Genomic DNA, 15000 nt, shown 5'->3' with positions numbered 1-15000 from the left:
TGAAAATACACATTAACCCAACATACACTGATGATAGTGCTGTCAAACAAGTCTATGAAGCTATGAAGCTATCTATGAAATCTATGAAAAGGTTTAATCTGCAACATAATGTTATACAATGTACAGTGGGGGGTCCCTGCTTCATCTCTCTCTCAGCTAAGGGGTCCTTGGTCTGAAAAAACGTTGACGAGCCCTGCTTTATCAGAACTCATGGAATGCCTCTCTAGGTCATCCTCAGACGAGCCCTCCATCGTCGCTTCCAGTCATCCCGGTTCTCCATACTCGCCAGCTCGCTTTGCGCTCCTGCGTCTTTCTTGAGTACATCCACTGCTGTTAATGTGGGACGTCCTCGCGACCGGTGCCCGTGTGTTGGTTCCCACAGCACCAATTTGCTGGCTGGCAGCTCTTGATGTCTTTGGCAGTGTCCTGCTAGTCCCATTATTCTGGCTGCACTACTTTCTCGCTCACCCTTGGTATTCCGTCATACAGATTCTTATTGGTAACACGTGGTATAGCACCCTTCTAGAGCAGTGGTTTTCAACCGTTTTCATATCAAGGTCCATTATTTATTCGGCATTTGAGCCACGGATTCACCATTTGATGAGATTTAGACTCTCAGACCCAAGACTTAGAATATTTTGTTATCATTGGATAAGATTTTGTCCACAATTCCATGCTGTATTGATGTGGTACCAATAGGAGAGATAATAGGCAAACGTTGATCTAAATAGCAATTATTTAATTAAGTCAATGCAGATGTTTAACAATAATTTAACTCTTGAGAGTGTAAAATGAAACCAAATGGACCCGTAATGGTCCATTTGGTTTCATTTTACACTCTCAAGAGTTAAAGATCTATAAGGGTTGGTTACCAACTCTTCCATCATTTAGCTGGGGACCACCTGGAACCCCCTCAAGGACCACTGGTGGTCCCCGGACCACTGGTTGACCAAGGGTTGGTTTCAGGGTCCAGCATTCGCTGCCATATAGGAGAACAGACTCCGTTGCATAGAAGAAGCTGAGTTTGATTTGTCAGGGGAGGTTGGAGTTCCATACACTGGTCATGCCATGCAGGGCCCTCCATGCAAGTGCCTTCCTCACTTTACGGTCATGCTCAGTTGAGTTGAACCCATGAGCCCAGGTACAGGAGCAGTGCCTGAGTTGTTGTCAGAGGTGGATGTTCCGATAGGATGTTATAGGTGATAACCTCAGTTTTCTTGGCATTCAGCCGAAGGCCAACCTTGGCACACTCTGACTTCAAAATGGAATGTCTCTAGTCTAGTCCAATCAAATTACTCGACCGGTCTGGAAATAAGTGTTGTATAATAAAGAATTTAGAAGAAGAAATAAGTGTTGTATAATAAAGAATTTAGAAGAAGACAAACTTCTTCTGTTGGGTGATTGATAAAATAATTACTTTGAGTTTATACCATGGTGGATTCTCTGTGTTGTTTGGAAGTCCAGTGGATTCAAAGTGGAGTGGGGTTGGGCAGGGCTTTAATACTACTACTGAGGTTCATACAGTCGGTTTTGAACCCATGCTGCCTACAGAAACACGTTGGGAGATATTTTGGTGCATTCACAAAAGTAATCTAAGTAATACAATTATGCACACTCACACACAAACGTATGGTGTACGCACACAGAAACTCATGCACGCACGCACGCACGCACGCACGCACGCACGCACGCACGCACGCACGCACGCACGCACGCACACACACACACAGAGGGGCCTTTTCCTTCCTTAGCTAGCTCTATATTTAGTGACAACTGCACCTGCGTGTCTGAGCACACTCACAAAGCAGCTGATGAATGGGGGCCTGTGACCTTAGAGGAAGGGAGGTTGCTGTGTGTGTTGTGTGTGTGTGTGTGTGTGTGTGTGTGTGTGTGTGTGTGTGTGTGTGTGTGTGTGTGTGTGTGTGTGTGTGTGCGCGTGTGCGTGTGTGTGTGTGTGTGTGTGTGTGTGTGTGTGTGTGTGTGTGTGTGTGTGTGTGTGTGTGTGTGTGTGTGTGTGTGTGCGTGCGTGTGTGGTGGTGAGGCACAGATAGCTGACCACATAGCTGGCTAGCGCGTCATAATGCCATTTACTGATCTCAATGACACATGATTATAATCACAATGGGCTTGACGTCAATTAGGTGTTTTTTGAGTGCAGTCGAATGCGTCATTGCACATTCTAATACACTAGATTAAAAACAACTAATGACAATTATTCCATTTAGAGTTGCAAAACTTGCATCATCATCATCATCCAGGCATGCTAAGGTTTTATTTCCGTCCATTAATCCAGCTCAGCAAAAAAAGGAATTCAAAATTGTGGACGTATCAAAAGCTAAAAGGTCATTCAATATCGGCATTGGACAATTAGAGGCAATCTTTTTACACAACATATACATTTTTTAAATAAATACTGTTGGATCAGGAACCAGTATTTTGGTAAGCAACATTAAGACACAATGATGATGTAGATTCAGCTTAATTTCAGCCGATTGTAATAATCACTTTCATCAGTAACATTCACATTATCATCATCATAATCATCATAATTTTTGTTATGACATTGTGGGCCTCTGTGGATAACGCGATAAGTAATCCTTGTGGACACATGGTTGTTCTTGGATAAAATCTGTCCTCTTGTGTCTAGTCTACGCTGTCTCCATCTCAGCTTTCCAACAGTCTGTCTCCCCTATGCTGTCTCCCTCTCAGCTCTCCCAATGTCTGTCGCTACTGCGACGTTTCCTTCTCAGCTTTCCCAATGTCTGTTTCTCCCCATGCTGTTTCCCTACCAGCTTTCCTACTGTCTGTCACACCTTCTCTGTCTCCCTCTCAGCTTTCCTACCGTCTGTCTCTTCTACACTGTCTCCCTCTCAGCTTTCCTACTGTCTGTCTCTTCTACACTGTCTCCCTCTCAGCTTTCCCACTGTCTGTCTCTTCTACACTGTCTCCCTCTCAGCTTTCTGAAAGCAGAAAAATTATTAGATGAGAGAGAAATAATCAGATTAGAAAAGTAATTAGATGATCCATTCTCCTGAACACACACACACACACACACACACACACACACACACACACACACACACCCCCCCCCACACACACACACACACACACACACACACACACACACACACACACACACACACACACACACACACACACACACACACACGTTTTAGTATTATGTCATGTTGGTAGTAAATGTATCTAGCTATTTCTTATTTTTATTTTACGCAAATATTATGCAGATCATTGTAACAGCCATTCAGCTGACACACGGTTACTAGAAGTCTGCTTGCGCTGGAAAATCTGCCATAATCGGAAGCTTGGGTATGGGAGGGGATGAGCAGAATCAGCAGATATAGATGAGCAATGGAGGTTTAAACAAATCTGACAAGAACGTCGGCACGGATTCTGACAGCATGCTTTGTGCACATATTCATGTCATGTCATGTGACACCTTAATACAGTGCAGTATTATTTCCAGGCCTTGTACTGTAACTGTCAAAAATATTGCTTTAACCAGTTTCTATTTCAGCATACTGTCAACAATTCTTTAAAAAAGGCGGAGAAAAAGGGAGAGAGGAAATGTAGAAGTGGATGTTTCTGCTGAGGTTCTGATAGGGTCACAAGATACTTACATAAAAATACTCCATCCCTGGCAAGATAAATGTGCTGAATTAGAGAGAGATTCTAACGCTGATGGTATTGATGGATGATCATTTGTTGACCGGTGTCCTCTAGGGTCTATACGTGGCCCCCTCCTTTCCCCCCTCTACACCAAATCTTTTGGCCAAAAATAGCAGATGTACAAGCTCTCAGCGCCATTTTTGATTGTTTGCTTATTATGACTTGCCCAGAATCAGTGATGTAAAGTAACTAAGTACACTTACTCAAGAACTGTACTTAAGGACAATTTTGAGGTATTTTGATTTTCTTCAGTATTTACAATTTTCAATATTTTTACTTCTACCCCACTACATCTCAGAGGAAAATATTGTACTTTTACTCCACTACAATTATGAAAACTTCAGTTACTAGTTACTTTGTAGATTTTGATTAATATTACAAAACACACTAACCACTTCAGGCCTATATATATTTTGGCCATTTGAAAATTTTCAACAAAAACTTTTAACTTGTGAAATGGGACATTCTACACAATGACTACTTTTACTTTTGGTACTTTAAGTACATTTTGATACCAATACTTTTGTACTTTTACTCAAGCAAATTTAGAATCCCTGACGTTTACTTGCAGCAGAGTTTTTCTACATTGCAGTATTGATACTTTTACTTAAGTAAAGAATGTGAGTACTTGTACCACCACTGCCTAGAATAGGGACGTGTGGAGCTGTTTCACATTGGAATGAGCCAACAAAAGCTCTCTCCCTCCTCCTCCTCATCCATCTCTCTGCTCTTCATCTACTCCTGTATACATTACTGTACCCACGCCTGCTCTGCTTCACAGCAACAAGACTCACATAGCCTTTCCGTGTGAGTGCTTGTGCGCTGGTGTGTGTAGTTGTGTGTTACTATATTTGTGAGGGCCAAATGTCCCCACAAGTATCTAAAAGAAAAATGGTTGTTTTATGGTTAAAGAATATGGATAAAGAATCTATGGAAACTATTGAAGTTGGGGTTAGAGATTTTGGTAGGGTTAGACTAGTGCCTGATTTATACTTTGTTGCATGCCAGTGTTGCATACCGAAAATAGCTGATCTACAAGTTAACAACCCTTTGCAGTGCGACACTGTCACAGACTCACGGGGCAACCTGTGCCCTATATAGACAATATGAAGGACATTGGCAGATTGGAAGTGTCAAAGTATGGTGGAGGCACGCATTGCTGCTTGTCTGGCTGACATCCAGTCTGGCTGACATCTCGGAGTGGACGTCGACGCACCACCTGAAGCTCAACCTGGACAAGACCGAGCTGATGTTCCTCCCGGGGAAGGGCTGTCCGCACCGAGACATGACATGACATGGCTATCACCATTGATAATTCTGTGGTGACGTCAACTCGGACTGCGAAGAATCTGGGTGCGACCCTGGACGATCAACTGTCGTTCTCGGCAAACATCGCATCGGTGACACGGTCCTGCAGATTCCTCCTCTACAACATCAGGAGGATTCGCCCCTTCCTCACGGAGAAGGCAGCCCAGGTGCTCATCAAGGCTCTAGTCATCTCCCGTCTGGACTACTGCAACTCCCTCCTTGCTGGTGCTCCGGCATCTGCCATCAGACCTCTGGAGCTTGTTCAGAAAGCTGCGGCTCGTCTGGTGCTCGCCCCAAGTTCTCCCACACAACTATCCTTCTCCGTTCTCTACACTGGCTCCCCGTAGCGGCTCGCATCCAGTTTAAAACCCTGGTGCTAGCCTATAGGGCAGTGAAAGGAACAGCTCCTTCTTACCCCCGGGCTATGGTCGATGCTTACACCCCAGCCCGACCACTTCGGTCTGCCACCTCGGGGCGACTGATTGCCTCGTCGCTCAAGGGTCCTTTTGGCCGATCTACACGGTCACGACTTTTTTCTGTTCTGGCCATCTTTCGCTGCAAGCTGAAAACCCACCTCCAGGAAACACTACCCTTCCTCTTCGCCTTGCCTACTTGTTGTTAACTAGTTGCACGAACTCTTGTTTTATTATTGTATTGTTTTATTGGATCTTCTTTAGTCAATACACTTATTTGTTTTAGCTCTTGCTCATTTGATTTAGCTATTTGTCTCATCTGTTTAAGAAAGTAGGTAGCTAATAAATTGCACTTTTACCTTAGCGCTAGGTATACTCTTGGTTGCCTGTTTTAGCAGAAAATGCACTTAAGACTTCTGGTGATTAGTAGTTTTGTTCCCTACCTATGTTGAATGCACTTATTGTAAGTCGCTTTGGATAAAAGCATCTGCTAAATGACTGTAATGTAATGTAATGTATTTTGGAAGATCCGCCATCTCAAAGAAGTTAAACAATTGTTTGTCACCTGTCTCTGCAGTACTGCCAATCCTGTTAGATTGGGAGGGTGCCAAGTACTGTAGAGGAGGAGCGTTTTTTTGTTCATGTTTAATAGGACTCTGGCGCGCAGCAAATGTATTTTAATTTGTTGGTAAATTCCTTTATGTCATTGTGTAAATAACGCATGGGCCATGGATTAGCTTTAGCTTGAGTTAAAATATACCTAAAACTGCATTAAATATTTTGAGTCTTGGACAACTTCACAGACGCATTGTGACCTTGTAGATCGGCTATTTTGGGCTTTTAGGTTAGGGTTAAAAAAATATGGCATTCATAAAAATGCTGTTCTGAAATGTTGATATCCTCACAAGTATATTAATATAAACTATAAACTATAAACTATATAAACTGTGTGTGTGAGTGTGTGTGTGTGTGTGTGTGTGTGTGTGTGTGTGTGTGTGTGTGTGTGTGTGTGTGTGTGTGTGTGTGTGTGTGTGTGTGTGTGTGTGTGTGTGTGTGTGTGTGTGTGTGTGTGTGTGTGTGTGTGTGTGTGTGTGTGTGTGTGTGTGTGAGAGACACACGTTGTAGAGGTTGTAGAGTCTAGCTAGTCTATTTTTGGCTAATGGTCCGCCCAGAATATGGATTCTGGGGTTCAAGTGGTTAATTATCATTCAGTCACCATTAATCTTTCTGTCTATTCTGCCTCTTCCCCCCCCCCCCCCCCCCCAAACTATCTCTCCTTCTCTCCCTCATGGTGTGCAGATTGACTTGGAACCAGAGGGGAAGGTGTACGTGGTTATTGACCTGTCAGGATCTTCTAGTGAAGGTAAGAACTTGCCAGCATGGCCAAATAGAACCATTTAAAGCCAGCTAATGTACCTGGTCGTGATTCAGGGTCACTGCGGTGGCACTTTACTCTCGCTTTATGTCGCATCCACCTCTATAGTCAAATCTTCAGTGTAAATGTATCCATTTGAACATTCTCATTGAGGACTTTACTGTGAATGGCCGCAGGTTTGTACAGACATGGTTTGGCCTCTCTTAGAATTCACTTTAACCCCAGGATTGTATACTAGGCCCCGTCCTTTTCCCCCTGTACACTAATAGTAAGCAAAGTAATCGGGAAGAGCATTTTAGCCATAACCCAGCACATAAAACATATTGTGAAATCATCGCATTGAACTGCCAAATCCAATTCGACTACGAAAGTTTGGAGTTTTAGCCATTACACAATACAGCCAATACAGACTTATTGACATAGTCTTCAAACTAGGGGTCGGGACCCCCAGTGGGGTCGCCAAATCATTTTGGGGTGTCCCCAGATGATTATCTTAATGTTTAACATTGTTTTCCCACTCAACAGTAACCAAACTAACATACAATATAATTGTATACAGGGTATCTGCACATTTCTAAAGTGACAATTTAATGACTTTTAATATCTTTTTAATGCCAGATTGGCCAAATTGTCAAATATTACATAAGAAAGAGGCAAACATTGTAAAAATAGCCGTTCAGGTATTTTCAATATTTATGCCTGGAACCGAGTCAAACTAAATGTAATGCCTCACCTCCTACAATTCCAAATGCATGTCAGGGTGCACTTGGAATTAAAATATGTTTTATCTTGGGGGGTCGAGGCCTGAAAAGTTTGGGAACCCTTGGACTACACAGTCACAGTCACCTACTGTCTGTTTTAGAGGTCATGAGTGTTTGATAGCTTCACAACATCATTTTTGCATGGCATGGCATGGCAAGGCATATTTGTAGCACATTTCAACAACAAGACAATTCAAAATGCTTTACATAAAACATTAAAAGCATTAGGACAACAATTTAACTGCTTGACAGACGGATGGATGGACACACCCACGGCTGAAAACATGGTCGGTCTCCGGAGACAAAAAGTTACTATGAAACAAAAATAAGAGAATAACATTTCAATTACCTTATTTTGTAAATGTTACTGACTATATTTCAGTTATATAATTCTTACATCAAGGCTGCATGCCTAGCTGGTTCATTGGCAAGCTGTTAAGTCTGGCCTTATGAAACAAGCACTTTGAGAAAAGCACACACACGCACACGCACACGCTCACAGTCACACAGTGAATGATGTTTAGGGTTAGATAAATCACCTGTCGGACAGTTGCAGAGAGAGACAGAGAGAAAGCTTTGTGTTGTGAAGAGGAGCTGGCAGACATACAGTAAGAACACACTCGCAGGCTTCCTGTTCTCTGTCAGTGGTGCTCAGCATCAACAGGCCCTTTCATGCTGTAAACTTAGACCAATACTCCCAAATACAATACTATGACCAGGCAGTGGTGGACAGTAACCAAGTACATTTACTTGAGTATAGGCTACTGTATACTTAAATACATTTCTCGAGTATCTGCACTCTAATTGAGTATTTGTATTGATCTATTTATTTGGATAATGAACCACGTAAGCCCTATTTCAAATATATGTGACACGTTGTGAGCATGTAGATCTGCTATTTTCACTGTTATTGAAATGTAATACAGCAATGGATTGATATTAAAAACTAACCACTGACTACGACTGCAGCTTTAGCTGGAAATAAGTAGTACACAGATACCACCCCCCCTTCCAAAAAACAAAAAGAAAAACACAGGGTCTAATAATAGCCCTGGCTTCCCTGTGAATCTCTCTCTCAATCGTATTGATGACATCAGTCTCGACTAAATATGAAGTTCGGTTGGACGGTGGATCTGAGATAATGAATTCAAATGTACAGTGCAAACAGGATCGTGTGGTAGCTGCGGTGTGTGACTTGAAGGACAGCTGACTGTCCAGGAAGGTTGAAACAGGAATTGAAAACAGGAATAACCAGGGTGTTGTGCATGGGGCATGCAGGCCTTTCCAGGGAAGATGAGACGCATTGAGCTTGACATGGTGGGAAGACATCCACACTATCAGAATAAGAGTTTGTGATTCCTTGTGTCAATTATGTTTGTACAGCGGCGGACTGGGAACTAAAATCAGCCTGTCGATTTAAATGGCAACGGCCCCCACATCTGTCCAAACGGACATAAGAATAAATAAATAAATAATCAGATTGCCAGTTAGAATGATTGCCATCTATTTAATAACCTTGTGAGAGTTAAACTAGTTTCATTTTGCTATTGCAGAAAATTGTTGCGAAACAAAATAAAGTAAAAGATATGATATTGTTATGAGCCTAAAATGTGCTACTGTACTTGCACAACCCTAGCGTAGCGGGTACAGTGGCCGTCTGGTTGGTAAGGTCTTGCGTCCTGGTCTGCGTGATCAGCCAACAGCAGGGTAAAGCTGAAATTGAATTTCCCCACCGGCATTGATAAAGGTCTACCAACATGCAGAATGAATAATGTATCCGGTAGGAGACACAAAGAGTCTCCTTTGTGTCTCCTACCGGATACATGAGGGTCTTTATTATTATCATCAAATGATTGGCTTAGGAATACAACAAAAACTTAAAATATCCATGAATTCAAGTCTCCATGGGGTGATAATCATTTTGCGGGTGAACTATCCCTTTAAGGGTCCTGGTTAACCCATAGAGCCCTGTTAGAGGACGAAGCCTGTGTGAAATAAAACTATGACATACATTCTCCCTCTCCTCGCAACACACAGCTGCCTTTTGAGATGACAGCATGAATGTTTACCTGAAACAATGAGTCAGCACAGTATGTCTTTCTATCTTTGTATATGAGCACGCCAGCCTGTGCTTTTGCAGTGAATGGAAAGGGGGGAGGAGAACGTGTGAGAGAGAGAGAGAATGGGTAATGATAGTGAGAGAGGCGAGGGGAGAGTGAGTTGAGATGAATTGATTACTAAAGTGCATGTTCGCTAATGGCCCTGTTTCATCATCAGAGAGAGCAGAGTAGAGAGAGGTTGGGCAGGAGTGAGGGGGGGGGGGGGCTGACAGAAGGATGGATAGAAAGAAGGGCAGCTGCAAGGGAGGATGAATTGCAAGTGACAGCAATAGAGAATGCTCTCGCTAAGTTGCAAGGATAGACACAGACAGCAGACACGTGTGTGTGTGTGTGTGTGTGTGTGTGTGTGTGTGTGTGTGTGTGTGTGTGTGTGTGTGTGTGTGTGTGTGTGTGTGTGTGTGTGTGTGTGTGCGTGTGTGTGTGTGTGTGTGTGTGTGTGTGCATGTGTGTGTCATTGTATATGTGCATGTGTGTGTGTCTGCACGCGTGCTTGTGTGTGCACGGCACACACACACACACACACACACACACACACACACACACACACACACACACACACACACACACACACACACACACACCCCCACACATACGCCGTTGCACTTTTGAATATACTATTGAGAAAGCTCCAACACTCAGCTGGCCGACCAATGAGTGTGAGTGACTCAGTAACTCTGTCAGTCAGTCAATGACTGCACAGTGAGTCAGTCACAGACGTTTGCATCCATTGCATGTATAGGTCTGCGGCCACAAATGTGGAGCTTGCATAAACAATACAATGTCCTCTCCACTTTTCTCTTTAATAATATTCTGTATATTATGTTCACATTATAGTTTGTTGAGAATAAGGGGTTTAAGCAAACATTTAGATTAGTGTAAGTCAAATTCTCTCACGCACGCACACGCACACACACACACTCACACACACACACACACACACACACACACACACACACACACACACACACACACACACACACACACACACACACACACACACACACACACACACACACACAGAGACACAGAGACACAGACACACACGTTTGTATTACTATATAGAATGAGCACACCACTCAAAGTAGGGCGACCGAATGGAACAGGGCGGCCGCGTCCATTGAGTTCAACGGAGACGTGGTGCCCTGTTCTATTCTGTTCCTCAAGCTCTACAGTATACTTGTGAGGACATCAACATTTTCAAATTCAAGCTCACAATGCATCGGGCTGCGATGCATTGTAAGCTTGTAGATCTGGTATTTTTGGTGCGTGACACCAGCACACCAAAGTATGAATCAGGCATAACTCCAACCTTACCCCCTAAACCTAAACCCTGTATGTCTAATCCCAACCTGAACCTGAAACTTGCACGCACGCACGCACGCACGCACGCACGCACGCACGCACGCACGCACGCACGCACGCACGCACGCACGCACGCACGCACGCACGCACGCACGCACGCACGCACGCACGCACGCACGCACGCACGCACGCACGCACGTATGCACTGTCAAACTCTATAAATCCTCAATTTTGGAGGTTATGGAGTTGTGTATGTGCGTGTGTGTGTGTGTGTGTGTGTGTGATGTTGATGACATCACCAATGTGTCCATCAGAACCCACTGCCGCCCCTCACCAGCGCCATGGCTACCACTGTTGCTAGGCACCCGTTGTCAGTTGCCATGCACTGGTAATGGCTTATGGCAAGCCGGGGCTGGAAGGACAGGACAGGCACAGAGCAAGGTGTGTGTGTGTGTGTGTGTGTGTGTGTGTGTGTGTGTGTGTGCAAAGTAGGGCTGGCCCAAACTGTCTGAATATTTGTTCGTTATGTTGACGTTTGGATCTCAATTTAACGGTTCGGACTCTGCCTGTTAGCTGGTTGATGGTCTGCCACGACTTGCTACTAGAGCGGTTAAAATCGATTGATTCAACTATTCCAGTCCACCTGGTCTTATGGCTGGTGTCTAGCTTCGGAAGTAGTGCTGTTGCCGTCGTGTCCACTTCCTCTCTGGAGCTAGCCTGCTGGTGCTCACGCAGGAGTTGGCTGCACTCTTCGTCCCAGAAGAAAATAAGTAATTTCTTGGGTGAACTGCTCCTTTAACTTATTCCCTAGAGTGCAACCAACATTGCAACCATGCAGACCCACAACGGTCATCCACAGGGCCTCAGTGGTATACTGTAAGCGTAGCTTCAATAGTAGTATGGTAGTCAATAGCAACATTTGTTTATATATTAATAGCATATTATACTATTTAAAATGTCTCTGGTCTTTGGTGTCTTGTGGAGCGAACAGACTCTGTGGACAACATCAACACTGGACACCACAAATAGCATTTTAAACTACTTAAAATGGAATTGTGCTAAGAGCCTATGAGCGAGGAGTGTCTATCAACCTCTTTATGGAGAGAGAAGTAACTGAATATATTGATCCTGACAAAGTTGCTGATACATTTACAAGATAAAATGTAAAAAAGAAAAGAAAAAAGGATTGATGTGGATTTGTAAGATATTTAGAGCACAGATCTTTACAGCTTTATTTTGGCCTAAACATGCCATATTTTGGCTAAGGGCTCTGCCTGTTGTTCTACTGTATTGTTATTCATCAACTTTATTTTCTTATTGCATAATGATCAAGATTTTTTACTATAATACTCATAATTACATTTTAATCTACACTATGTCATGGTTGGGTTATGCTTTCAGTAGCTTGCCCCCATTGCTCTGCCCCTGCTGAGTAAGATTACCTCTTACTGCCAAACGGCTTTCACTATCGAGCTTGAGGACGCCATTCAAAGTAATAGGGCGACAGAAAGAACAGGGCGGCCGCGTCCATTGAGTTCAATGGAGAAGTGGCGCCGTGTTCCAGCTCCAGGTCACTCAGATCTGACAGTCAGTTGTATATGAAGACTCCACGGTCTAGCACAGTAAGGACGGGTGACCGTGCCTTTGCTATGTTGGCACTGAAGTTGTGGAACAAACTCCCTTTGAGGATGAAAACAGCCCCCACCCTAGGGACTTTTAAAAACATGCTAAAGACCCACCTTTTCACTGTGGAACACTCCTAGGTTCACTTTTTGTTTTTGTGCTTTATGGGGTGTGTGTGTGTGTGTGTGTGTGTGTGTGTGTGTGTGTGTGTGTGTGTGTGTGTGTGTGTGTGTGTGTGTGTGTGTGTGTGTGTGTGTGTGTGTGTGTGTGTGTGTGTGTGTGTGTGTGTGTGTGTGTGTGTGTGTGTGTGTGTGTCTCTACTCCCTCCTGTTGTGACTGACTGACAGTGTGACTGAGTTCTTGTTGTCCTACTGTTTCCACTCTCCTTTCGCCTCCTTATCGTCCTCCTTGCTTTCTTGGGTGAATGTAATTAATACGGAGGCTGGACAGAAAATTAAACACACTGCTTACCGCGAGAGAGAGACACACACAGAGACAGACACACAGAGACAGACACACAGAGACAGACACACAGAGACAGACACACAGAGACAGACACACACAGACAGACAGACAGACAGACAGACAGACAGACAGACAGACAGACAGACAGACAGACAGACAGACAGACAGACAGACAGACAGACAGACAGACAGACAGACAGACAGACAGACAGACAGACAGACAGACAGACAGACAGACAGACAGACAGACAGATGTTTGTGTGACACATGTTTTATTCACTTTTGTTTAAAGAAACAAAAATTCAGTCCTACCATTTAGCAAATTCCAGCTGCACAGCGACACTGCCATCTACTGGTCACTTATTAGAAGTGCACCGTTTTCTCCCTTCCTTTTCCTAACCAGATGGAAATAGACAAGAGCTCGTCCATGTTTTTTATTCTTTAAAAAAGTAATCTGTGTGTCTGTGTATGTGTCTTCAGCGGTGCCAGGCTCCACTGAGAATGAGGAGCGCGTGTTTCGTGAGCGAATGCGCCCAAGGAAGCGGCAGGGTGCCGTGCGCAGGAGGGTTCACCAAGTCAACGGACACAAGTTCATGGCTACCTACCTCCGACAGCCCACCTACTGCTCCCACTGTAGAGACTTCATCTGGTAAACACACACACACACACACACACACACACACACACACACACACACACACACACACACACACACACACACACACACACACACACACACACACACACACACACACACACACACACACACACACACACACACACACACACACACACACACACACACACACCATCCTTTTCCCCAAGCCGAAATTTGCACTGACAACTGCAGGCTGTGGCTGTGTTGCTGAGCTTCCAAATGTAATCTTCCCAGTAATTTATGTACAACAATGAAGATCATTTAATGAGAAACTCTGCATCTTTTGTGAGCCTCCTTCCAGACCTCCTTAGAATGCAGTAAAATTGGACTGGCCATGGACATTTGTCATATCCCTAGAACATTCAGTGCTGAAGGAGAACTGACCCAATTTAAAAGCATTATTATTTATCACTCTCATCCTCACTGAATCCACAAACAAACCATTAGCTCAATAGTTTAGGGGAATGATGTTTTTGTTTCCTAACAGAAGAACTGCTGTAGGACACAGTAGCCAACATTTGCATAATATTTTATAGGTATAGAACACTCATTGTTTGTAATGGTCTTCTCTCTCTGTCTCTGTGTTTCAGGGGGGTCATTGGGAAACAGGGCTACCAATGTCAAGGTAGGTTAAATAAAATGTCTCCAGTCTGACTCTGAGCAAAACTACACCTACAGGAGAACTGGGAAACATTATTAAGCATTCATTAAGAAGATAGTGATATTTCAACATTGTGCTAATAGTTCTAAATAACGCAATGTCAATTTACAAAACCTATAAATAATGTTGCACAGTCAGACATTTGTTTTCTGTAAGACTACAAATGAAAGTGTAGCCTTGATGCACTAATACGAAAAATAATTACATTAAATGTTTGTCAGTGGAAAACTAACAATAGACCATTTTCACAGCAGCCATTGACATACAGGGTAATGTTACTTCCTTCACAGTTACCAATAATCCTAATTTAGGTTGTGTTGTGTTGTGTTGTGTTGTGTTGTGTTGTGTTGTTAACAAGTTTTCTTCACGTGTGTCATTCATTTTCAATATAAGTAAAGTATATAAAATATCTCATAGACATATATGTATATTTTTAACAAAACCAAACAGCGTGAAGACAATTCAGCGAGTTATGATGGTTTGAATTGAGGATAGACCTCCTGCTGCTGCCTCCAATGCAGTATCTACGCACATATTGGCTCACTGAAAAGACTCTACTACACTAAATGGAACAGAGTCTTAATTAGTGTCCTTAGAGAAAACCTGTGAACGAAGTGACATTATACA

The 15000-nt window shown here is 43.4% G+C and overlaps 1 protein-coding gene across 1 annotated transcript in view; it reads left to right on the top strand.

The window, feature by feature from the left end:
- The window catches only part of LOC308101116 (protein kinase C epsilon type-like), a 110819-nt gene that overhangs the window by 29840 nt on the left and 65979 nt on the right, over nt 1-15000 (top strand). The window contains exons 2-4 of the mRNA XM_080450467.1: nt 6708-6771; nt 13535-13703; nt 14303-14337. Of these exons, the coding sequence (XP_080306593.1) occupies nt 6708-6771; nt 13535-13703; nt 14303-14337 (268 nt within the window). The remainder of the gene's footprint in view (nt 1-6707; nt 6772-13534; nt 13704-14302; nt 14338-15000) is intronic.

This window comes from Gymnoscopelus braueri (genome assembly GCF_963280865.1).
Source record: "Gymnoscopelus braueri genome assembly, chromosome: 14".
In the NCBI taxonomy this organism is placed as follows: Eukaryota; Metazoa; Chordata; class Actinopteri; order Myctophiformes; family Myctophidae; genus Gymnoscopelus; species Gymnoscopelus braueri.
The sequence above is the reverse complement of the archived record's forward strand: the minus strand, read 5'-3'. Positions and strand labels throughout refer to the sequence as shown.